Source organism: Oryzias latipes, chromosome 16, assembly GCF_002234675.1.
Source record: "Oryzias latipes chromosome 16, ASM223467v1".
Taxonomy (NCBI): domain Eukaryota; kingdom Metazoa; phylum Chordata; class Actinopteri; order Beloniformes; family Adrianichthyidae; genus Oryzias; species Oryzias latipes.
In genome coordinates, this window is record NC_019874.2 from 9,787,381 (window position 1) to 9,811,720 (window position 24,340).

General features: G+C 41.2%; 1 protein-coding gene across 3 annotated transcripts; it reads right to left on the reverse strand.

Moving 5' to 3' along the window:
* Positions 1–2,318: 2,318 nt before the first annotated feature.
* LOC101173248 (transcription elongation factor A protein 3) lies at positions 2,319–22,985 on the reverse strand. 3 transcript variants are annotated; one of them, XM_020709999.2, is made up of 21 exons: positions 22,651–22,985; positions 21,985–22,047; positions 21,805–21,910; positions 21,620–21,725; positions 15,837–16,283; positions 15,660–15,770; positions 15,414–15,503; positions 15,271–15,336; positions 15,050–15,160; positions 14,895–14,948; positions 12,836–12,895; positions 12,676–12,744; positions 12,517–12,591; positions 12,370–12,432; positions 12,225–12,299; positions 10,707–10,867; positions 10,560–10,616; positions 10,299–10,453; positions 10,079–10,225; positions 2,779–2,850; positions 2,319–2,698 (listed from the first exon to the last, which is right to left on the reverse strand). In XM_020709999.2, the coding sequence occupies exons 1-21, from the start codon at positions 22,717–22,719 to the stop codon at positions 2,690–2,692; spliced, it is 2,166 nt and encodes a 721-aa protein (XP_020565658.1). In that variant the 5' UTR covers positions 22,720–22,985; the 3' UTR covers positions 2,319–2,689. The 3 variants fall into 3 exon arrangements, with proteins under 3 accessions (XP_020565658.1, XP_020565657.1, XP_023820101.1); XM_020709998.2 differs by having other exon boundaries at positions 14,895–14,951; positions 22,651–22,984; XM_023964333.1 differs by lacking the exons at positions 15,660–15,770; positions 15,837–16,283 and having other exon boundaries at positions 14,895–14,951; positions 22,651–22,981.
* Positions 22,986–24,340: the final 1,355 nt, after the last annotated feature.

The window sequence follows — 24,340 nt, forward strand, 5'->3', positions numbered from 1 at the left end:
TAAATTACATGTCAAAGAGGTCTAAAACTTCTAAATGTTTAAAAATGATTTATAGAAATTCTTTGTAATATTTTTTTATTTACAAGTCATGCAACTTTGCATATTTCATTAAAGTTTTAGCTTATAAGGCTGACTGTTTCTCTTATTTAACAGCAACAAATGATGTATATATATCTATATATATCTATATATAGATATATATAGATATATATATATATATATATAGATAATATATCTATTTATATTTAGAAATATGTAGAAATATGAATATATATAAATTACATAAAAGCTACTTAGATGCCACCAAAGGCTATAGAAATCATTGTCATGTGGGCGTCGTCGACCTCACCAAGATGGCATCGCGCTCCGCCAGTGTCGGCCAGGTTTCCCAAGCGGGCGTGTCTCCTCTAGCGATATAACTCATTGGTTTTAGTATTAGCACTTTATCATACCTCACTACATCTCCCATAGTTCATTGGGGTGAGCTTTTTTTTGTATGAATCTTTACTCCAAAGTAATGAATCTCAATAAGGAACATGGAACAATAAACTGAACTTTTTTTTTTTCAACATCAATCCCAGAGCGTTTATAAGAGTAAAAATGCTTTTTTTTAATAAAATTATGTACATGCATAAAGTATAAAAAGACAATAGGTTTGAACCAGAAACATATAAGTAACTGTTTAATAACTGTTTTTTTATTTTTACTGATTGAAACTGACAGTATATGTTACTGATTTGGGCCAAAAATAAATTTAAAGAAATTTGTTATTTGATTGCTAAATTTGATTTTAGGAATATAAAGCACACCATAAACATGAATTTACTATGAAAGTGAATTTACTGTGAGTGGGTTTGAGAGAAATCTATTGTTCATGTTCTGTTGGTGAAATATGAACTCATGTACTGTGATCAGATAGAAAGTTCAGGTTTTTTTTAATCAACTTTATAAAACACCTTAGGATCAATAACGATATGGAAGAAATGATACAATTATAATATTTATGTGATTTTATTAACAGTCGGAGAAATAAGTGTTTGGGCCAAGTGATCTTTCAAACAGAATCACGAGTTTTCTAATACAGACTGAGATAAATCATTGATTTACCATTAGACTGAGAATCAACAATCAGTTTAGATCAACAAGATCTATTCACTTGGAAATAGTGCTAAATGTAGGCTACCTGTACTTAATCAATTGCAAAGATGTACTGAGACATTGAGACATGTACGAAGACATTTGCAATTTGATGAAATTAATGAGAAATTCCATTCTGTTGTGAACAATTGCCAAGTGGTTTGGAGGTTTGTCCATGTTGTTTTAAGAATGTAATTTCTATTTCAAGAAATGAGCCAAACCAATGGAGAAAAACTGTAAAAAAAAAAAAGAAGGAAGCAAGTACAAACCTGTGTTGTGAGAAAATGTTGCCACCTATTTTAGTAATGCAGTTTAAAAAAATAAATCAAACTGTCAACTTAAAGTGCCTGTATAATGCAAAATCAATTTTTGAGCTTTTAAGTGTATTACAATCTTAATTTCCTGCACACACAAAATACAACCCCAAAGAGGTATTTTTGCTCCATTCACATTTCTGAGCATTTCTCAAAAAACTGCGCTCTGAGAACTAGCCCCTTCTCTACGAAAACAAGAGGTTTCTCACAGTGTGACGTAGTTAAGTGAGGAACAGCCCCTTCCGGGAAGAGTCTGCACTGCCAGCACCGCCCACAAGCTAACACACACACTAACTTTCTCCGCTGAGCTAGTGGTGATCGTCAAAAACAGTCATTTTATATGCAAAGTATGCACACCCATCTTTTCAAAAGTTCAGATGTTGGTTGTTTTCGTGGGCGAAATGCAAACAAGCTGCTGTCAAGGTTGATTTCATGAAATTGGTGGCAACCATAAGGAGCCAAAGCCTGTGCCTCCGGTATCTTGTCTCATTTCTGGGTAGGAGAATGACTGAACTGCGAAAATAACTATTATTTCATAAAACATTTGTTCTGTAGTGTGCCAAAGGTGAGAGAGAGAGAGAGAGAGAGATAGAGAGAGATAGAGAGAGAGAGAGAGAGAGATAGATAGATAGATAGATAGATAGATAGATAGATAGATAGATAGATAGATAGATAGATAGATAGATAGATAGATAGATAGATAGATAGATAGATAGATAGATAGATAGATAGATAGATAGATAGATAGATAGATAGATAGATAGATAGATAGATAGATAGATAGATAGATAGATAGATAGATAGATAGATAGATAGACAGACAGCATGATATGGGCCCTTTAGAATATAAACAAAAAGAACAAAAGCACTGATTTATGAGGCTTTATTGAAACTGCATGTATACAAAATAAACAGCTGCAAAGTGACATGACAATAAATCCATCTTATGACAGCACCTTTGATCATATTTGTTCAGGAGTTATGGCTAGGTTAATTTACTGACACCATTTGAGAAAATCTAAAGTGCTTGCCCTACTCCAATCCACATGTAGCAAACCTTTATTACCCAAGTATGCCTAAAAATCATTTCAATTCAACAAAAAAAATTTAAGAATAACATTATATTTTCTAATGAGCAGATAGAATAATTCACAAACTCCCTCCAAGTCCTATATTATAGAAAGAAAAAAAAGAAATCAAAAAGGCTCAGAAAAAAGTCTGGCTTTTCTTTGCAGGGCTCAGCAAAACTGAAATTTAAAGAAAAGAAACATATTTTTTAAACTTATTTAAGTAAATACATTTTTTTGTTTCCCGTTTAAAGGCTTACCTTCCAGCGGTAACCACACTCATTACACAAAACAAATGTGGTCATGGGCTCGTCAGCGCTGCGAGTTTGAACCTAAAACACACACAAAGAAGAAAGAAAGCAAACAGCAGAGCAGAAAACAAGAAGGAGCAGTTTGAGTATGGGGTAAGATAACTGTCAATAAGAAACGTGTGCATAAAAATAATACTTTGCGCACAATTAAAAAAAAACATGAATGCAAAATTTAGTTCTATTTTTGACATGTCTGTTTACATGTCTGAATACGACTCTTGCTTTCCTTGAATATGAAACTTCCCCTGTTAACAAACTATCATAAATACATCACAGGGTCACAGGCCTATACATCGACTCCCTAAACATCGATTCAACTGAGTGAGCATGGGCATTGAGGCTCATTTCTCAAACTAATACAGAATTTAACTTTTACAATTTTTGAATGTTAATGCTCCCCTAGCAGGAAATCTAGCCACAGGGGTTGCAAGCCAGTTGCCTCTGTGCCGGTCCCAAGCCCGGATAAATAGAGAGGGTTGCGTCAGGAAGGGCATCCGGCGTAAAAATTGCCAAAATAACCATGCGAATCATCCACAACACTTTAGACATACCGGATCGGTCGAGGCCCGGGTTAACAACGACCGCCACCGATGCTGTTAACCTACAGGGTGTTGGTGGAAATTTGACTACTGTTGGTCGAAGAAAGAGGGGAGGCAGAAGGGTCCGTGGCCAGAGAGAGAAGGGAAAAGGCAGGAACATAGGTTTGAGAATAGGGACTCTTAACGTTGGCACAATGACAGGGAAAGGCAGAGAGCTGGCAGACATGATGGAGAGAAGGAAGGTAGATGTACTGTGTGTGCAGGAGACAAGGTGGAAGGGCAGCAAGGCACGTAGTATTGGAGGAGGATACAAACTGTTCCATCATGGTGTTGATAGGAAGAGAAACGGGGTAGGAGTGATTCTGAAGGGGGAGTTTGTAAAAAGTGTTCTAGAGGTGAAAAGAGTCTCAGACAGGATGATGAGCCTAAAGTTAGAAATTGAAGGGGTGATGGTGAATGTAGTCAGTGGGTATGCGCCACAGGTTGGCTGTGAGTTAGAAGTGAAGGAGAGATTCTGGAGTGAGTTGGATGAGGTCATAGAGAGTTTCCCCAGAGGAGAGAGAGTTGTTATTGGAGCAGACTTTAATGGGCATGTTGGTGAGGGCAACAGAGGTGATGAGGAGGTGATGGGCAGGTTTGGTGTGAAGGAAAGGAATCTGGAGGGACAGATGGTGGTGGACTTTGCGAAGAGGATGGAAATGGCTGTAGTCAACACTTACTTCCAGAAGAGAGAGGAACATAGAGTGACATACAGAAGTGGAGGTAGGAGTACTCAGGTGGACTACATCCTATGTAGACGAGGTCATTTGAGAGAGGTTAATGACTGCAAAGTGGTGGTAGGAGAGAGTGTAGCCAGACAGCACCGCATGGTGGTGTGTAAGATGACTCTGGAGGTCAGGAAGAAGAAGAGAGGGAAAACAGAAAAGAAGACCAAGTGGTGGAAGCTACAGAATGAAGAAACTTCATATGACAGGTTAGACACAAAGGAAGGAGAGAAGGACTTGTACAGGCTAGCCAGACAGAGAGACAGAGATGGGAAGGACGTGCAACAGATAAGGGTGATTAAGGACAGAGATGGAAAGGTGCTAACAACCCAGGAGAGTGTACAGAAAAGATGGAAGGAGTATTTTGAGGAGCTGATGAATGTGGAAAATGACAGGGAAAGAAGGGAGGAAGATGTGGTTGTTGTGGAGCAGGAAGTAGCAGAGATTGGAAAGGATGAGGTTAGGAAGGCTCTGAAAAGGATGAAGAGCGGAAAGGCCGTTGGTCCTGATGACGTACCTGTGGAGGTATGGAAGTGCTTAGGAGAGACAGCAGTGGAATTTCTAACGAGGTTGCTCAATAGGATTTTAGAGAGTGAGAAGATGCCTGAGGAATGGAGGAGAAGCGTTCTGGTCCCGATCTTTAAGAACAAGGATGACACGCAGAACTGCAGCAACTATAGAGGAATAAAGTTGATGAGCCACACAATGAAGCTGTGGGAAAGAGTAGTGGAAGCCAGGCTTAGGAAGAAGGTGGAGATCTGTGAGCAGCAGTATGGTTTCATGCCCCGTAAGAGCACCACTGATGCCATTTTTGCTTTGAGAATGTTGATGGAAACGTACAGAGATGGTTAGAAGGAGCTGCATTGTGTGTTCGTAGATTTAGAGAAGGCGTATGACAGGGTGCCGAGGGAGGAGCTGTGGTACTGTATGAGGTCGTCTGGAGTGGCAGAGAAGTATGTCAGAGTAGTTCAGGACATGTATGAGAGAAGTATGGCGGTGGTGAGATGTGCTGTGGGTCAGACAGAGGAGTTCAAGGTGGAGGTGGGACTACACCAAGGATCAGCTTTGAGTCCTTTTTTGTTTGCTATGCTGATGGACAGGCTGACAGACAGGGTAAGACAGGAATCTCCCTGGACAATGATGTTTGCGGATGACATTGTAATTTGCAGTGAGAGTAGAGAGCAGGTGGAGGAACAGCTAGAGAGGTGGAGGTTTGCTCTGGAAAGAAGAGGCATGAAGGTCAGTCGTAGTAAGACAGAATACATGTGTCTGAACGAGAGGGAGAGAGGGATCAAGGTAGAAGCGTTAGGTTACAGGGGGCTGAGGTGAAGAAGGTGCAGGAGTTTACGTACTTGGGGTCAACAGTTCAGTGTGATGGGGAGTGTGGAAAAGAGGTGAAGAGGCGAGTGCAGGCAGGTTGGAGCGGGTGGAGGAAAGTGTCAGGAGTGTTGTGTGACAGAAGAGTGCCAGCAAGACTCAAAGGAAAGGTGTACAAGACAGTGGTGAGACCAGCTCTGCTCTATGGGTTAGAGACGGTAGCAGTGAGACAGAGACAAGAGGCTGAGATGGAGGTAGCGGAGATGAAGATGTTGAGGTTCTCCTTGGGAGTGACCAGGTTAGACAGGATAAGGAACGAGTACATCAGAGGGACGGCTCATGTTTCCTGTGTTAGCGACAAAGTCAGAGAAGCCAGACTGAGATGGTTTGGACATGTTCAGAGGAGGGATAGTGGATATATTGGTAGAAGGATTTTGGAGATGGAGCTGCCTGGCAGGAGGGCAAGAGGACGGCCAAAGAGGAGATATATGGATGTCTTAACAGAGGACATGAAGTTGGCTAATGTTAGGGTAGAAGATGTCCATGATAGAGTGAGGTGGAAAACGATGATTCGCTGTGGCGACCCCTGATGGGAAAAGCCGAAAGAGAAAGAAGAATGCTCCCCTAGCAGGGAAATTACCTTGGTACCAAAGCTCTGATGAATTAAAAAAAAAAGATTGTACAGCGATGTCCTGCCACATTTTTTGTTGTCAAAACAGCTGATTGAATAAATAATACACAGGCCCGGAAGTGGTTGTGATAAAAGAGCAGCAGACATTCCTCTTATTAGGTGTAAAAAGACTCGGTCCTGGGAGGAGTTTGGTGAGGCCAAAGGACTATCAGTTGGCCTCGAAGAGATTCTGGCAAACCCTCCGGGGCCTCAGAGGGGAAAGCAGTTCTCTACAGGCACCGTTTTCAGTGCAGGTGGGGAGCTGTTGACTTCGACTGGGGACATTGTCTGGCGGTGAAAGGAATACTTTGAGGATCTCCTCAATCCCACTGACACGCCTTCTTTTGAAGAAGCAGAGAATGAGGACTTTGGGGTGAGGCTGTCTATTACCCAAGATGAAGTCACTGAGGTAGTCAACGAGCTCCTCAGTGGTAAGGCTCCGGGATTGGATAAGGTCCGCCCTGAGTACCTCAAGTCTCTGGATGCTGTAGGAGTGTCTTGGCTGACACATCTCTGCAGTATCGCGTGGCAGTCGGGAACTGTACCACTGGACTGGCAGACAGGGGTGTTGGTTCTCCTCTTTCAGTAATGGGACCGGAGGGTGTGTTCCAACTACCAGGGATCACACTCCTCAGCCTCCCTGGGAAAGTCTATGCCAGGGTACTGGAGAGGAGAGTCCATCTGATAGTCGAACCTCAGATTCAGGAACAACAGTGCGGTTTCCGTCCCTGTCATGGAACAGTTGAGGTTGCTTGGGGATGTAGTCCAGATGCCTCCTGGACGCCTTCCTGGAGAGGTGTTCCGGGCATGTCCCACTGGGCGGAGGCCCCGGGGAAGACCCAGGACACGTTAGACACGGGGCGGCCGTGGTGCAGCGGTAGGGCGGTCGACCCATGATCATAAGATTGCAGGTTCGATTCCCGCCTTGCACGCCCATGAGTCGAAGTGTCCTTGTCAAGACACTGAACCCCACCTTGCCTCTGGTGGTAGGCAGGCGCCTGTGTTTGGCAGCGGAGCCGCCATCAGTGTGTGAATGTGTGAGTGAATGTGTGTGTGACTGGGTGAATGGGTCTGTGACTGTAAAGCGCTTTGTCCTTGTAGGAAGAAAGGCGCTATACAAGTATACGCCATACGCCATTTACCATGTCTCTCGGCTGGCCTGGAAATGCCTCGGGGTCTCCCCAGAGGAGCTGGAAGAAGTGCCCGGGGCAAGGGAAGTCTGGGCATCTCTGCTTAGACTGCTGCCCTCGCGACCCGGTCCCGGATAAGCAGAGGAAGATGGATGGATAGGTGTAAAAAAGTCCATGTTTGTCAAAAAAAGAGATGTTAAGACAATGATTAAACTAAATTAGAAAAACCTGACTAGGTGGCGGAGAGATCCCTGGTTCCCTGCTGTCCACCTGACGGCTAACGGGCAACAACAGTGAAACAGGGGGGGGGGTGCTTGCTCCATTCCCTGGACCTGTCCAGGTGTGCCCAACAGTAGGCAGGACAGGCTCGAGCAGCACCATGATCCCAAAAGGGATATAGTGGGTTAAGGAAATGATTGGAAAAATAACAAAATCAACAAAGCTAATTTGGAGATGAAGTAGGCTAACTGTCAGCTGGCTGTAGCCATAATTAAAAAAGAAAATTCAAAAAGAGACAGAAAGATGGATATTTTCTGATCCTATTGGCGTTTTTAATATTTTTTTCATCCTTTTTACTGCCGCAACAGTCGGCTGCCAGTTACCCTACTTTAGTGCTGAGTTAGCTGATTTTGTTTTGGTATCTTAGTATAACATCAACAAATTTAAACAGGTGCAATGCACTTTTTTACAATAAAAAGAAGAGTGGCACGTCTGCTACCGCTTTCAGGGCTGTTTTCCACCACTTCTGGGTCTGAAACTATCTGCTTGTGCATTTACAAGATCAGCTGTCGACGCCTGCCACCGCCAAAATGCGGCCGGAATTTGCACTGATATGTGTGTGTGTTTATAAATGCGAGGGACATTTTTTACAAAAAATACAAGAAACAAAACTTTGAACCAAAGGAAAAAGTACCAATGTTCACTTCACGTCACTTCCATAAACCGGAAAAACAACCATTCATCCTCATGCAGCATTCCGCTGTGTTCCACTTCAGACTTTCTGTGCCACAACGACCCAAAACCCTGGCAGGAAGGATCCCTTCAATTTTGTACGCTCATGCGCAAGTCATTTTTTTCAATAGCTCCCAAACCACGTGACCTAACAAGTCCATCATGGTATTATGTTCTTGACTAATTTTGACAATTGAACAGACTATTGGGCCCGATGCTCATACACTCTCCACCTCCAAGCGGAGAAAAACTCCTCAATAGGATTGAGGATAGGAGAGTAAGGTGGTAAGAACACTATGACCATCCTTGGATGAGTAGTGAACCAGGCCCCGATCAGCGGGCCATGGTGGAAATTCACATTGTCCCATACAATAACATATAGTGGCAGGTGAGGCCCTACGAGACCTCTCTCATATTCAGGGATCAAATCATAATAATAATAAATGTATCAAATGTTCCAAGGGATTCATATATCGTATTCATGTTATTATGTTCTTGACTAATTTTGACAATTGAACAGACTATTGGGCATATGATGACTTACACAATGAAATGATGCCGACTCATTTTGGAGCGAACAAACATTAGACTGAGAATCAACAATCAGTTTAGATCAACAAGATCTATTCACTTGGAAATAGTGCTAAATGTAGGCTACCTGTACTTAATCAATTGCAAAGATGTACTGAGACATTGAGACATGTACGAAGACATTTGCAATTTGATGAAATTAATGAGAAATTCCATTCTGTTGTGAACAATTGCCAAGTGGTTTGAAGGTTTGTCCATGTTGTTTTAAGAATGTAATTTCTATTTCAAGAAATGAGCCAAACCAATGGAGAAAAATTGTAAAAAAAAGAAGGAAGCAAGTACAAACCTGTGTTGTGAGAAAATGTTGCCACCTATTTTAGTAATGCAGTTTAAAAAAAATAAATCAAACTGTCAACTTAAAGTGCCTGTATAATGCAAAATCAATTTTTGATTTTGACTCGGATTGAGTCAAAATCAAAAAGAAGAAATCGGTTTCTTGTATTTTCTACAAAAACTACAAGAAACAAAACTTTGAACCAAAGCAAAAAGTACCAATGTTTTTACTGTAATAATCCAATTTTTTTATGGTAAATATCGGACAAGCAGATCTTCCAAAGGAATCTTTGAAGACCCACTCCAAAAAATGGTAGTTTTAAGATGTTCTTGTGGCCTTTTTCTGATGATGGAGGACATACGTAAAGAAATTTAAACTTAATATTGTGTTTCTGAATATTTTTTTATTCAGAGTAAATGGTTGTTAATCAGGAGCAGACAAAACACTGGGTGGACCTTATGTCCCTTTCTATGCCTCAACAGAAAGCTCTCAGCAACAGGAAAGGAAGAGGGGCCGGGGTTTCTCTTTGAAAACGACACAGGTTTTTTGATTGAAAAGAATTTCGTAATCATAATTAAAATACCACACTGGGAATGCTTGTAAAATAGATCAAAAGATGATCAGAGTGGGACTTCAATCATTGGTGTAGGTGTTCTTAGACCAGCTAAGAGGAATAATGAATCTCTGGCATGTCTGGGATAACTTGCTATGGAGAGCGCTTGGGAGGCATTTGCCAGATGTGAAAACTGCCATGGCTGGATTATCTGTGGAGAAGAAGCAGCTTTTCCACTTATTCCAAATTTCTGCCAAATGGCTAAACTTTTCACCCTCAGTCTCTGGGCGACCCCGGCCTTCCAAATATTACCCACATTTCTCCATGTCAGTTGATATCACTCAGTCTTGCAGGTTTTCTTCTACTTTAACTTTTCTTCTTTAACTCCCACTTTATTGGAGGGTTCTCTCGCTTAGATTTAGCTTTGAGAACATTGTCCTGTTGTATGGTTGCTCGTTACCTGGTTGTAGGTGCAGTTTTTCTTATTGCATTTGCCACACTGCAGCAGGTCCGTGGTGGTCCCACCAGTTTTGGCCATCTGATGCTCTCTGATGGCCTCCTGGGTGAGAACGTTCCTCAGCTGCTTCAGCTCGTCACTGGCCATTTCCTTAAACAGAAAGCGCACAGTGAGACAGGAGGCTAGCCACATGGCCAAACTTGAGGATCTCAGCGTTATGTACTTCCGCAGACATGGAGGCAATACGGCTTAACTCGATGCTGCCTGCCAGAACATTTCTTCGCAGCCCTGGGTTCTTGGGGTCTTTCAAGTTACTGATGCGACTCCGCACTCTGTTCTTGTACTTCATGTCAGTGGCCTTTATTTCCTGGTAGATATGTGAAGTTACACGGTCAAGGATGAAGTAGTCTTACAATCGTAAAGTACAAGGCATTAGCAGTCGAGCACAGAATGACATGGCTCATTAAACAAATTTAGAGGATATAATCTTCAATCTCTGCTCCCATGCTGTCACAGTTTACTCCAAATTCCTTGTGATCATCTGCAAACACCAGAGCATCAAGAAAAAAGGATCTTTGGATTGGTGTTCATAGGTGTGAAATTCTGCTGACCAATAGCATTGTAGCCTCACCGTCTGTGCGCAGGGCAGCTGCCAGCATCTCAATACATTTGTCCCTGATGGAATCTCCGGTCGCCAGGTGAGGAGGCAGCAGACCCCCAGCAGAACTGAAGCTGAGGGACATGGGGCTGGTTGGGGTGGTGGGAGTCCTGGGTGTGTCAGACTTGCCTTTCCTGCAGAAAAAGAACATCAAGTGTTTTCAGAACTTCAAATCATGTCATTGCTTTTAAAAAATGCAAAACACATTTTAGATTTTGTATACCTAAATTGCGTATACTTGTATAGCGCTTTTCTTCTATGGAAGCATTTCTGTCTCAAAATGCAAAATAAAAGTCAATATCGGAACAGCTTTTTCATTTCCACAATAAAGCTGTTTCATTTTATTTTTGAGTCAACAAACACAGCTATATTGTGAAAATGAAAAAGCATCTCTGGTATTGACTTTTATCCTGAATTATGAGACAAAAATGCTTTCATATTTCTTTTTTTTTTTTAAATTTATTTATTTCTTACTTGTTCTGTCCAACAACTGAACAAAAAAATGAGGTCTGAAGACCTTTTGCGTTGAACAGGTTTTACTGTTACAAAAAGGGGTTATGAATCTTTGGATCGCCACTAACCCCTTTCTGTTTTTTTTTTGTTTTTTTTAAATTATTTTTGTATTTATTTGTAACATTTTGTGTTTTAAGTATATATACATAATTCTTTTTATTAAAGGGAAGGCCTTCTTCGAAGACCCAAAGCACTTTAAAGTCACAGTTCCATTCACCCACACGCATTCACACACTAATGGCAGCTCTGTAAGTTCCCCTCATGTGATCCTAACATTCTGTTTCCTCCCCTTGTGCTACATGTCAAAAAATACCCCAATTACCAGGGCAACCTAATTGAATTTTAAGTCTAAAATCTATTTTGCATGATGAAACAACTTGTTGTTTATTAATTTACCTCAATTTAAATAATTTGGGATTATATTTTTTTCAACACAATACTAACATTTTAAATTTTTTTGCACTATACTTCAACACAAATGACCTGTCATAACGGCCTTCTGTTATACTGTAAATGTTTCTTCTTGCTATTATATAAATGTGAAGTAATTACTTCAGAATTAATTATATTGATGGGGGAAAAAACATAAATAATTTTGAATTTGTTGTCAATAGTTGTGTGTGTAGGTTTGTACTTGTGTGTGTGAATTGGAGAATTTATGTGTGGCCTTTAAACTTTTTGTGTTGTTAACATGCTTTTATAATTCACAGATAAAAAATGACCCATTAGACCATCTTAGTTCTCTAGGGGATCTAAAGCCCACTTGAAACTTAAACACAATCAAAGTATCCCTTTTTCCGAAGATAAAGCCCATTTAGGAAAAGTCACGACATTTCAAGTTAGAAAAAGATAAGTTGGTGTATTTTTTCTACAGCTAAACATGGCAATGGGTTACTTTGACCCTCAAAACAGCACAGGGGGTTTAAACAAAAGTCAGTGTTGAAAAAGAGAGAATCAAATCATTTATTGCATAAATACCGCTCAGTGCTGTCTGTGGAGAGCTTCCTCTGTGCACGTCCAGGCTGAGAAGGTTTGGAACTGAGAGATTCTCTCCTTGAACACAAATCATTTTATGAAACATGTGTTTTTTTTCACCAAAGCTCTGCCTCTCTCCTTTATTCACCCTTCAGCTGTCAGCTTCTTTGCTGGCGGTGAGCTGCTTCGCTTTGAATCGGAGGATTCCTGTCTGGGTGGGAAGACAGTAGAGCTGTTTTTGTTATTTTTTTCAAATCATTTCTTAGTTTTACTGAATTTAAAGGTAAACTCCCACCTTTCTAGTTTAGAATTAGATGATGATGATGATGATCTTGCAAGCTGGCCAGGCTTACAGTCAGAGGAATCCTTCCTGCAAAGAGAGGTTGGGATATTTTCCTGTAAAAAACATCCAACAACACTGATCTGCAGGATTCATTTCCGCACTTCTGCACACCTTTTTTCTTTTTTGACCTCAACACACGGTTCTTTAGGAAGATGAGGTTTAGACTCAGATGAATCTTTCCTGACAGAAGAGAACAACTGTTCATAAATGGTGAAATCCACATAAGAACTGTAAAAGTCCAATCTGCACATGCACTGAGAGCATTAAATACCTTTCTTTCTTTGCTTCACCTGAGAGCTTTTTGGATATTTTGCCATCCACTGAATCTTTCCTGACAAAAGAAAGATAGCAATTATGCCAATGGGACAGAAAAAAAACACAAACAAAATGTTCCTTCCTGGCCTCACTTTAGGCATCAAAGTATAAACTCGTATTACAGCGGTGTCAAGCTCAGTTGCACAGGGGGGCTCTAAAACACGCTTTAGGTTGCGGGCCGAACAAGATAAACATTCAGTGAACACACTAAAGCTAACCTTTTAAACTTTTAAAACTTAACTTTTTGAACATAAATATGAATAAAAAACAGACAGGAATATGAATCACCATAAGCAGTGAGAGAGAAAAGGAAACGGAGAGGGAAAAAGGGGAGAAGGAAAGAAGAAGATAAAGAGAAGACATAAGGAAAGAGAGGAGGAGAAGAAGAAAAAGAGGGAAAGAGAAAAGAGAAAAAAGAAGAAACGGGTGTATATGGGTTTACTGATGTTTTCTTGGTCGGTTTTGTTTGTGTTTCTTTTTTTCAGCTGAGGCGTTTTGTTTCTTTCTTCCTTTTTCTTTCTTTCTTTTTTCTTCTCTTTTACAGGAGGTGTGGTCTGTGGTCGGCGTGATGGGCGTGTCTGTCTGTCTTTGTCTTGTGTTTGTCGTAAGCTAGCGTTATAATGTCAAATTGTTTAATCTTGTTGTTTTCTGTTATGAGTGTTGTTGAGTGGGTGATTGGATTCTTATAAGCATAAGCTTCTTCCATTCCCCTTTCAAATCTTATTTTCAAAGTTTTGTGTAGACTTATGTTTCATTTCATGTAAATGTTGATTTGATTTGAAATAAATCTTGTACTAATCCAGAATAAATCAAGTTAACCTTAATAACGTATAATATTTTGCTCACCATAAAAATATATGCTGTCAAAATTATACAAATATGAACATGCTGCAGAGCAAAACAAACAAAGCTTGGAAATATCAATAATAAGAAATAACAAATCAAATCATTCATTTTTTGCTTGGTGTGTGATGTCCTGTGTGTGTCTTTGTGAAACATATCAGAGGGATTTGATTCTTTTTAAGACCTGTTATTGTGATTATCATTTTTAGGTCTTTAAAAAGTAAATCATATAACTAACTCATCCCTAGGATTACTCCAAAAGTATTTGGCATTTTCCTAATTTTGTGCAACACCAACAGTAAAAAAACTCCATTACATTAACCTCAACACATACATTACATAAAAAAAATGATCTTTTGTTTATTTATTATCTCAAAAAGTACAGCTGTTTTACTGCCTGCAGTACCTGCTTTCTTTACGTCAAAGAGGTTACTAACACCAACTAGAGGCATACGTAAAAAATACATTTATAAAGACGCATGGTAAAAATGTCTACAACAGTTAATAAAAAATTACATTATTAGTATGAGCTGAGTAATCTAAAAGCACGCGATGATCCTGGTTGCACAATCGAGGCTGTGCTCCGCGCGCCGTTTACTTTGTAGCCTGCGCCCTCCACCCCTCCCCTTTTCCTTCATTTGCGGCACCGTCTCACAGACAGGAGCGCGTGCAGCTACGAGGGACGCCAATTTGCAGGTTTCAGACTGTTCCAAACTCTGTGGCATAACAGATAATAGTAAACCATAATGGTGCAGATTCTTTTAGTTTTTTATTTATTTATTTGTTTCCAAGCCCCCTTTAAATTTGCGCCCCGGGCAATCGCCCGTATGGCCCATGTCTAAAACCGCTACTGTCAACAAGTTATGTAAGGCTTTACGGTAGATTTGGGGTCATATCTAATTCTCGTGGAGCATGTTCTGACTTTTTTTATTTAAACAACTGTTAACATTTGACAAATGAGAACTGTTTTATAGTTAATTCATCTTAAATTTTGTCTGATTGTGTCCATGATTCCCCCCTTTCTTTAAAACCTCTGGCACAGTTAGACCACTGGTTCAAACAATGAATGTTTAATTTAAAAAAAAACTTTGAACATGAACATTGAAAAGTTAAATGAATTTTTAATTTATTTTCTTGTGATTAAGAACCAAAATCCTTCCCAGACTCCAGACCTTTCTCTTTTCTCGTGTTTCGGCTGAGGAAGCTTTGCGTCTGTGGACAGTTTCCTGCTGCAAAAAACAAGGAAGAAGATTCTAAATCTGACTTCCCCGCCAAATCTCCAAATCTTCAAGACTGCATGCACTCCATCATGATGAACTCATCAGACCTGTCTTTTTCCTTTTTCCCATCTATAAGGGGATGTTTCAGAGCCAGAGGAGGCGGGTGAAGGTGAAGAGGAAGTGGAGGAAGAGGAGCGTTGGGATCAGGAGGCTCTTTCCTAAGTGGCACAAAAACCTCTCAGCTCAGATGAATCACTTTATATCCAGGGTGAGTCAGATCAGCAAAAACACACTGGGATGCAGAACAGGTGGGCATGCAGGGCCTCACCTTTGTGGAGGAGGACGAAGGTGAAGAGGTAAAGCTATAGGAGCATTAGGTTCCGGTGGAATTTTCCTAAAAATCAGACATTGCTTACGTCTCCTTTATTAGTGTTGAACCAATTAAAGAGCATGCACGAAAGCAGGCCTGACCTCTCTTTCTTTACTTCTGCAGCAGGTTTTTTAGCTGGGGGGATGGTCGGTTGAGGTGGGCGATGGTTTCTTGAGGCGGAGTCATCCTTTCTGAACGTCACAACAGCACAAATGAGAGCGGTGCCGCAGAAGTATGCTCTTTGAGCTTTAAAGTCAGGACTGGTGAGCTCAGTACACCGCATGGACAGATGTTAAACGCATGCATGTATGCAATCAGTCATACAGCCATCAGCAAGCAGGTCAGACCTGTCTTTTTTTACATCCAAAGCTTGACGTTTGGGGTTTAGAGGCCGAGCAGGTTGGGAAGGAGGGGGTGAGCTGGTGGGGTACAGGAGGCTGCTGTCCAGAACCCCTCGTCTGAAAAAAGAGTAACATCTGAAGCTCTGTTGGACCTTTATGTCGACCCCTTTCACTGCTCCTCACCTTTCAAAGCGTGGATTACTAACATCTGCAGGTTTCTGGGGTTTAACCAGCGGCCTGGCAGGCATGTGGACCGGCAAGCTCTCTTTTCCATGTTTCTCCTTCCTCACATCATCTGCAGTCTTCTTCATTTGTTCACTTTGCTCTTCTCTCTTCAGTTCCTCCCCATGTCTCATCCTTTTTGGATCTTCTATCAGTCCATCCTTCACCCGGTCTAACTTGTGTTTTCGGAATTGCTGGTCCTCACTACGCACCGGTTTCTTGTCTCCTTGCACCCTTTGGAGTTTATTTTCTCTGGTTTCTTGAAGATGTTTCTCATTGTCCTCCTTTTTATTCTCGGGTTCACTCGTCTGCATCTTTCTGTGCGTGTGGTGCTCTTTCTGCTTCTCCTCACTGTTTTTGTCAGAGGGCTTTCTGTCAGGATCTGATTTCATTTTGACATCCAGCCACCTGTGACTCACAGAGACATTGAATCACCCGGAGTTCTTTGTACTGCAGCTTAACTGAAGTTCAGACAAAAAATTTTTTAACTCCTAGGCCATACGAGCCTCCTGCAGGAGGACAGGCAGCAGTAAAACATACAGACAGTACACTATATTGGCAAAAGTATTCGCTCACCTGCCTTGACTCACATGTGAACTGACGTGCCATCCCATTCCTAACCCATAGAGTTCAATATGATTTCTGTCCACCTTTTGCAGCTATGACAGCTTCAGCTCTTTTGCGAAGGCTGTCCACAAGGTTGAGGAGTGTGTTTATAGGAATTTCTGACCATTCTTACAAAAGTACAAGGTACTTGATGTTGGTGGAGAAGGCCTGGCTCCCAGTCTCTGCTCTGATTCATCTCAAAGGTGTTCTATGGGGTTCAGGTCAGGACTCGGTGCAGACCAGTCAAATTAATTCACAACAGAGTGCTAACCATCTCTTTGTGGATCTTGCTTTGTGCACTGGTGCACAGTCATGTTGGAAAAGAAAAAGGCCTACTCCAAACTGCTCCCACAAGGTTGAGAGCATGGAATTGTGCAAAATGTTTTGTTTCAAGCATTCAAAGTTCCTTCTACTGAAATACAACCCCACACCATAATTCCTCCTCCACCAAATTTCACACTCGCCACAATGCAGTCCAGAATCTACCGTTCTCCTGGCAACCTCCAAACCCAGACTCTTCCATCAGATTTCCAGATGGAAAAAACGTGTTTCATCACCCCAGAGAAGGCGTCTCCACTTCTCTTGAGTCCAGTGGCCATGCACTTGGTGATATGCTTGGATTTATAGTGGGGCAAAAAAGTATTTAGTCAGCCACCAATTGTGCAAGTTCTACCACTTAAAAAGATGAGAGAGGCCTGTCATTTTCATCATAGGTAGACCTTAACTATGAGAGACTAAATGAGAAAGAAAATCCAGAAAATCATTGTATAATCTTTAAAAAAATTATTTGTAAATTATGATGGAAAATAAGTATTTGGTCTATAACAAATAAGCAATATTTCTGGTTCTCACAGACCTGTAACTTCTTCTGTAATATGATCCTCTGTCCTCCACTGGTTACCTACCGTATATATAAGACACCTGTCCACAACCTCAAACAGTCACACTCCAAACTCCACTATGTCCAAGACCAAAGAGCTGTCTAAGGACACCAGAAACACAATTGTTGACCTGCACCAGGCTGGGAAAACTGAATCAGCAATAGGTAAGCAGCTTGCTGTGAAGAAATCTCGTATGGATTTCCCCCTACTGATGTTTTTTAGGTTGTGTTTTTTGCAGGTTGGCTGTGGCCTCCCCTGAATTGGTCACAGCTACCTGCAATTATCTAATCTAGCTTCCTTATGTAAGGACATTTCGTTCTGTGTTGGATGTTGGAGCGTCTTCTGTGACTTATGTTTGGCCTTTTGATTAAATCCTTGAAACCTTCTAGATCAGGGGTCGGGAACCTTTTTTGCCGAGAGAGCCATAAACGCCATATATTTTTAAATGTAATTTCGAAAGAGCCATACAATAATGTAGTGTCCCTTTCCCACACTGAGGCACGGAGACTTAAACTCTTTTAAGGTTCTTTATTCTGGTTACTGCAGACCGCAACAAACGCCGTACAATTAATTCAGCAACTTCTGAATCTCTCCAGCGAGACGAGAGAGCGCTTCTCCCAACTTTATATTCGCTCCTGCCGCGTCAGCCCTCCCATTTCCCTTATTCGGCCCATAGCTGAACCCCATTGGTCCAAACTCCCTAACAACAGGCTGAGCGACAGAACTGAGAGCCAATCAGATCTCTGCTTGATGCGTTCCAGAACTCCAGAACTTATGACGCGGTCCAACAGCCAAGTTAAACTCAGTCCGCGACAATATTTTTAAAACTAAATATACAAGTGAATGTGTGCATTTGATGTAATTTCAACATTTTAAAGTACAATAAGTCTGTGGATTCTTTTTAATAACATTGTTATGCTGTTTCTAATAACTGATGAGTATTTCTCATGGTAGTTTTGCTGATTGTCTAGTCTGGTTGATACGTGGTGAGTTTCTGCTTCATGCAGACGTTGAGACTTTAAACGTGATCGTAGGTCTGAATGTTCTGTAGATGTGACAAAGACTGCTCACATGCAGACGGGGAGCCAAACATATACTCACACGCCACAGTGAGTGACAGGCAGTGGGTTTTACGTATTTACAAACCCTGCGCGATTCACCTGCTGCCGGTCCCCACAACCCCCTCACCCCCACCCTCTGCTTTCTTCCTCACACATCCCGTCTCCGCAACTGCGCGCTCTTTCTCAGAGACGGGAGCGCGTAGTTTTAGCCACGGCAATTCACACAGGTTTTCAGCTGGCACAAACTCTGTGAAATAATAGATAATAGTAAACTGAAAGTGCTGGCGCAGATTTCTCTCTCTAAGCACCGCTACTACTGCGCGCCTCTGGCATCGCATCGCGCCGAGGACTGGTCTAATGAAAAAAAAAAAAGTATAATTAAAGATTTGTCTGCGAGCCACATGTGACCATCAAAAGAGCCATATATGGCTCGCGAGCCATAGGTTCCCGACCCCTGTTCTAGATGGATTCGAGTATTCCTGCTCCCGGGTTTATCCTCCCTAACCAACCGTAACAAAATCAACTGTGGGAGCCATTATTAGTTAATGGAAGACAAACAAGACCACTGATAATCTCCCTCCATCTGGGGCTCCCCTTAAGATCTCACCCCGATGGGGTCAAAATGATCACAAGAACGGTGAGCAAACATCCCAGAACCACTACCATCTAGTGAATGACCTGCAGAGAGCTGGGACCAAAGCAACAAAGGCTACCATCAGTAACACACTACGCCACCAGGGACTCAAACCCTGCACTGTCAGACGTGTCCCCCTGCTAAAGCCAGTACATGTGCAGGACCATCTAAAGTTTGCTAGAGAGCATTTGGATGATCCAGAAGAGGATTGGGAGAATGTCCTATGGTGAGATGAAACCAAAATAGAACATTTTGGTAAGAACTCTAATCGTGTTTGGAGGAGAAAGAAAGCTGCATTTCATCCAAAGAAAACCATACCTACTGTAAAGCATGGGGGTGGAAACATCATGCTCTGGGGCTGTTTTTAAGCAAAGGGACCAGGACGACTGAAGATTAAACATGTTTGGGTCTTTCAGCGTGACAACAATCCCAAGCACACTGTCTGGGTAATGAAGGAGTGGATTTATAAGTATTTAAAGGTCCTGGAATAGTTTAGCCAGTCTCCAGATATCAATCCCATATCTTTGGAGGGAGTTGAAAGTCTGTGTTGCCCAGCAACAGCCCCAAAACATCACGGCTCTAGAGGAGAACTGCAAGGAGGAATGGGCCAAAATACCAGTAACAGTTTATGAAAACTTTGTAAAGACTTACAGAAAATGTTTGACTGCTGTCATTGCCAACAAAGGCTATAAAACAAAGTATTGAGTTGAACTCTTGTTAATAACCAGATACTTATTTTCCACCAAAATGTACAAATAAATTCCTTAAAATCCGACAATGTGCTTTTCATATTTGAGGTTTATCTATGAACTTGCACAATTGGTGGCTGATCAAATGCCTTCTTGCCCCACTGTGGCTGCTCGGCCATAGAAACCCATTCCATGAAGCTCTCTGTGTGCTGTAGTTTGGCTAATCTGAAGATCACATGGAGTTTGAAGATCTGTAGCAACTGACTGGGCAGAAAGTCGGCGATCTCTTTACACTATGTGCTTCAGCATACGCTGACCCCTCTCTGACTACCACTTCACGGCTGAGATGCTTTTGTTCCCAAAGTATTCCATGTTGTTTTGAAAGAGCTGACAGTTGACCATATAATATTTAGGAGCGAGGACATTACACGACTGGATTCATTGCACAGATGACATCCTATGACAGTTTCACGCTGGAATTCACTGAACTCCTGAGAGCGGCCCACTCCTTCAGAAATGTTTGTGAAAACAGTCTGCCTGCCTGAGGGCCTGATTTTATACCAAGTGATTATGACACCTGATTCTGATCATTTGGAAGACTAAGCGAATACTTTCGGTAATATAGTGTATAAAAAAGGAGTTCCTGATTTGACATCTGCTAATAAAGAGGCCTTCTCTGTTGAGGCAGTCTTATCAGCGCAGGCCAAGGATACAGCTGCAGAGTTTTTCCCATTTCACAAGTGTTGATCACAAGTTACAGAAATTACAGAATAAGATTTCTGGTTCGTTCTTTGTTTTGTTTTAGGCTTGATTGAGTCATATTAACGCTATTATTCCTTATTTTTTCTCTTAAGAAAAAAATTTCAAAGTTAATTTGACTATTTGTTCTTTCACCATATTTCCTTTTAATTCATAGTAAAATATACTTTAAGGTACATTTTCCAGTTTCCATTGAGAAATACTTCTGCAACGGAAAAAAGAAAGTAACTTCAAAGTAACTTTAAGTCTCAATCCTGGAACAGTACTAAGTAAGTACTAAGTAAGTAATCAGTAATGTTTTACAGTTTAGAGATAATTTGATATTATACATGAACAGGAAGAACATTGAATAAGATTTGTATCTGAATAGACCCATGTGATGTTTTTATTTTACATTTTTCGCTCTTAGTAGTCTGGAGCCGTTCAGAGCTTTTTTTCTACTTTACAATTTGCTCAATCCTCTTTAAACTGTTTTTTTTTTTTTGTGGCAATGCTTGATATCCATCTTTTTAGTATGACTCCTAGCTTCTACTTTTTACAGATCTATTTTTGATTATTTTAAAAAAACTCAGTGGTAAATGTAGTCGTTTTTTTTTAACTGCACAAATCACTAAAAATGAGATCAAACCATCTTATGGTTATATAACTAAATTCAAACATTTTGAGACGACGTAAATATGTATAAAATCCACAAACAAAGAAAAGATAAAGTCAGAACAACGTAAAACTTGTTTAAAACAACAGACAAAACTCCAAGCAAATTTCCAAGAATTTATTCCAAGAAGTTTCACAAATGTAACTATTGTTATGTATGTTTTGAACCAGAAAAAAAATAACTATTTGAAAATTTCACTTGAAGAAAGATATTGTGGTCTGAGTCAACCCTGTCATTGTAAACAGCCAATGAGATTGACAAAAATCGCCAGAGACCACTGAGGGTTAAGAATTTTAACAAGTAGAAGCAACACTTTTCTATAAAAGTATTCTGTAAGGTCTGTCACTCAGCCCTTTTAGTTGAAGTATGAAGTGCTTGGAACTTTTTCATCCTTCTGTCACTGATTGATCATATCAGCGGAACTCAACTGTCAGCAGATGTTCCAGCAGAAATACTAACCTGCCTTGTGTCTCGGGGGAGAGGCTGTTGGATCCTGAAGACTTTTTGCTGGAGTCCAAACCATTCTCCACTTCAGAAGATTTTTCAGACTGAGTTGGACCAGAGTCTGTGAGGAGAACATCAGCCAACAGTTAAACACGGCACAAACAAAGCTCTGCTGCTCCGAGAGCCAACAATCTGAGTACCCAAGAGTCTCTTCCAATCTTTAATGAGGAGTTTGGCCAAAGAAATGACTTCTTCATCCGTGCAGTGCTTCCTGATGCTGTTCACAGACATTCCAATTCTTGTTTCCTGCAACACATCAATTTAGAGCTTTGATTCTCCCAAACTGAAGCAGGGGGAAACACATTTCCTCCTGTGCTCACCTGGAGAAGCTTCAGTGTCATTTTAAGGCTCCTCAGCTCCTTCAGAAGGTCCAGTGCTCCTTCCTGCGCACAGTGTTGACAAAGATTTGTTAAGAGGGGATTAGTTTGTGTCTTTGTTTCAACTCATGAAATAACAATTTCATAACAACCAATAGAATTTCTTGGGGGGAAAAAACGTTAACTTGTGTTTTGTTGCGTTCAAATCAAACTGTAAAACATCAGTGCACAGATTCCACTTGCTTTTACCAGAATGCAAAGGTCAGAAGTTGCTGTGGCCCCTCGTTTGCAGCAGATGCGCCAAGCAAAACCCTGTCCTGTTTCCAGGGGCAGACACATATTTCGCTCGAGCGAGCCGCATTGTTGTTTACTTTCTTGTGCACGTTTTAGAATACGCACAACTGCGCAGATTACTTTTTTTTTTTTTGCAGAAAAACTGCTTCAAATGGAAGAGATTGCTGCATGCTGGAAATGCACTGAGAGACCAACTCTGTTGACCAACACCTGTTGATCGTCCGTTACGGGGCAGCTGGCACGTTGCTGAGCTGGAGTTTGCGCGCGCCACGAGCGCATTAAAGTTAAATTCCAGCTTCGAGGAACGCGTTCTCGCGCGGCCTTCGGCGCAGCACGCGGGGACGGCGGGACCACCTGTCAAAAGTCCAGTCTCACCGTGCTATTTCTAGACACCATCTTGTCCAGCTTTTTTGCGATTCGAACGAGATCTTCCTCTGGAGTCATCGCTGCCTTTAGAAGACCATGAAGAACCAGGCAGAGGTGTCGGACAACAAATCCTCAACAAAACCAAAAAAAAAAAAAAAATACTGGGGAGGTTTGGATCCACGGCAGGTCTGGCGTTACGCACGGCACCCTTCATTCAGCGCAGGGGCGTGTCCTGCCGCGCTGTCCCAGTTGACAGGCAGGACATATGACAACTAAATTTAGACGTGGAAGAAAGTCAGCGCAGATATCAAGGTGAATCCTGGTGAACCAGGCAGATAGTTTGATTGTTAAAATTGAGAAGAAGAAGAAGAAGAAGAAGAAAAAACGTTAAATTTTCTAACATGACACAGGGGGTTTGGATGTTTTGTTTGCGTAAACAGATCACCAGAAGACTTATGCGTTAAATCTTAAACGGGGTCACTGTGTAATGATTAAACTAGATGAATGTGAGGCTGGGCGTAGCCTGGACTCCCACTATTTATTTGCACCACAGACAGAGCGAACTGCTGTGCCAAAGAGCGCGCGGACTGCCCACTAGCTATCTGTCTGTCTGTCTGTCTGTCTGTCTGTCTGTCTGTCTGTCTGTCTGACTGTCTGTCTGTCTACCTGCCTGCCTATCTGTCAAACTCATAAAAAACCATACACGAGGTGAATGGCAGTTTATCCAAGAAAAAACAGAAGGAAAATATTTTTTTGTTTTACTTCCACCAGGTGGTGCTGTCGTGTCAATCATCTGGTGAGTGTTGAGTGAAATAAGTTCAGGGCCACTCCGATTGCACAAACACGCTTTCACCGGTAGAGGGCAGCAGCAGACTTGAGTCTATTCCTACTGACTGGATGAAATGGATGAAAATTTTTGTTTTTTAATGTTTTTTATTTAACACCGAAAATGATATAGCGGGTATAGATGAAAAGGATGGATGGTTATAAGTGTTTTTTTTATTTTCTACTGATAAGGAAAACACAAAACCTTTTGGTCCAGGATCTGCCATTTGTTATACATTTTAATCTATAATATTGAAATTGTTATACATATAAACCCAATTTAAATGCTTTTGTGTTTACTGAAGAAAAGAGCTACTTGAATAAAAGCTACAAAAAGTTATATTTAGGGAAAATACGAATGCATTACTTATTAAGTCAGGACTTTTGAAATTTTAAGATTTACAGCAGGGGTGTCCAAGCGTTCTGCAAAGAGAGCCAGATTTGATAAGGTGAAATAAGGGCCAACCATTTAGTCAGCATTTTTTAAACACTTATGTTTGTTTTTGTTTTGTTTTTTTGTTTTTTGCCTTTTGGCATTTCCCTGCAGCAAGTCAGCTTTCCCTGATTTGCACAGGTGGTTTGGTATAGATTTTTACACCGGATGCCGTTCCTGACACAACCATTTTCTCTGGGCTGGTGACCAACACAGGGAGACCCAGACTTGGGCCCCCTTGTGGCTACATAGTTGTGCAGTTGTGCAAAGGGTCTTGCCCAAGAACCCTCACTGGATGAAGCTCATTGCACAATCTTTGAGCTCTTATAACAACATAAAATGCAAAAGATAAAATAAATGATATATACTATATATCGGGCCTTGAGTTTGACACATGTGCCTTAGACCTTCCTTCTCGGTAAGGAAAAACAACACAAAAAA

Bases quoted from the DNA above. Each gene is read 5' to 3' on its own strand.
- LOC101173248 (XM_020709998.2), bottom strand. From the start codon at position 22,719: ATGACTCCAGAGGAAGATCTCGTTCGAATCGCAAAAAAGCTGGACAAG. The intron at 22,048-22,650 runs GTGAGACTGGAC...CACTGTGCGCAG, and splicing joins TGGTGTCTAGAAATAGCACG to GAAGGAGCACTGGACCTTCT. The intron at 12,433-12,516 runs GTGGGAGTTTAC...CTTCCCACCCAG, and splicing joins TCTAATTCTAAACTAGAAAG to ACAGGAATCCTCCGATTCAA.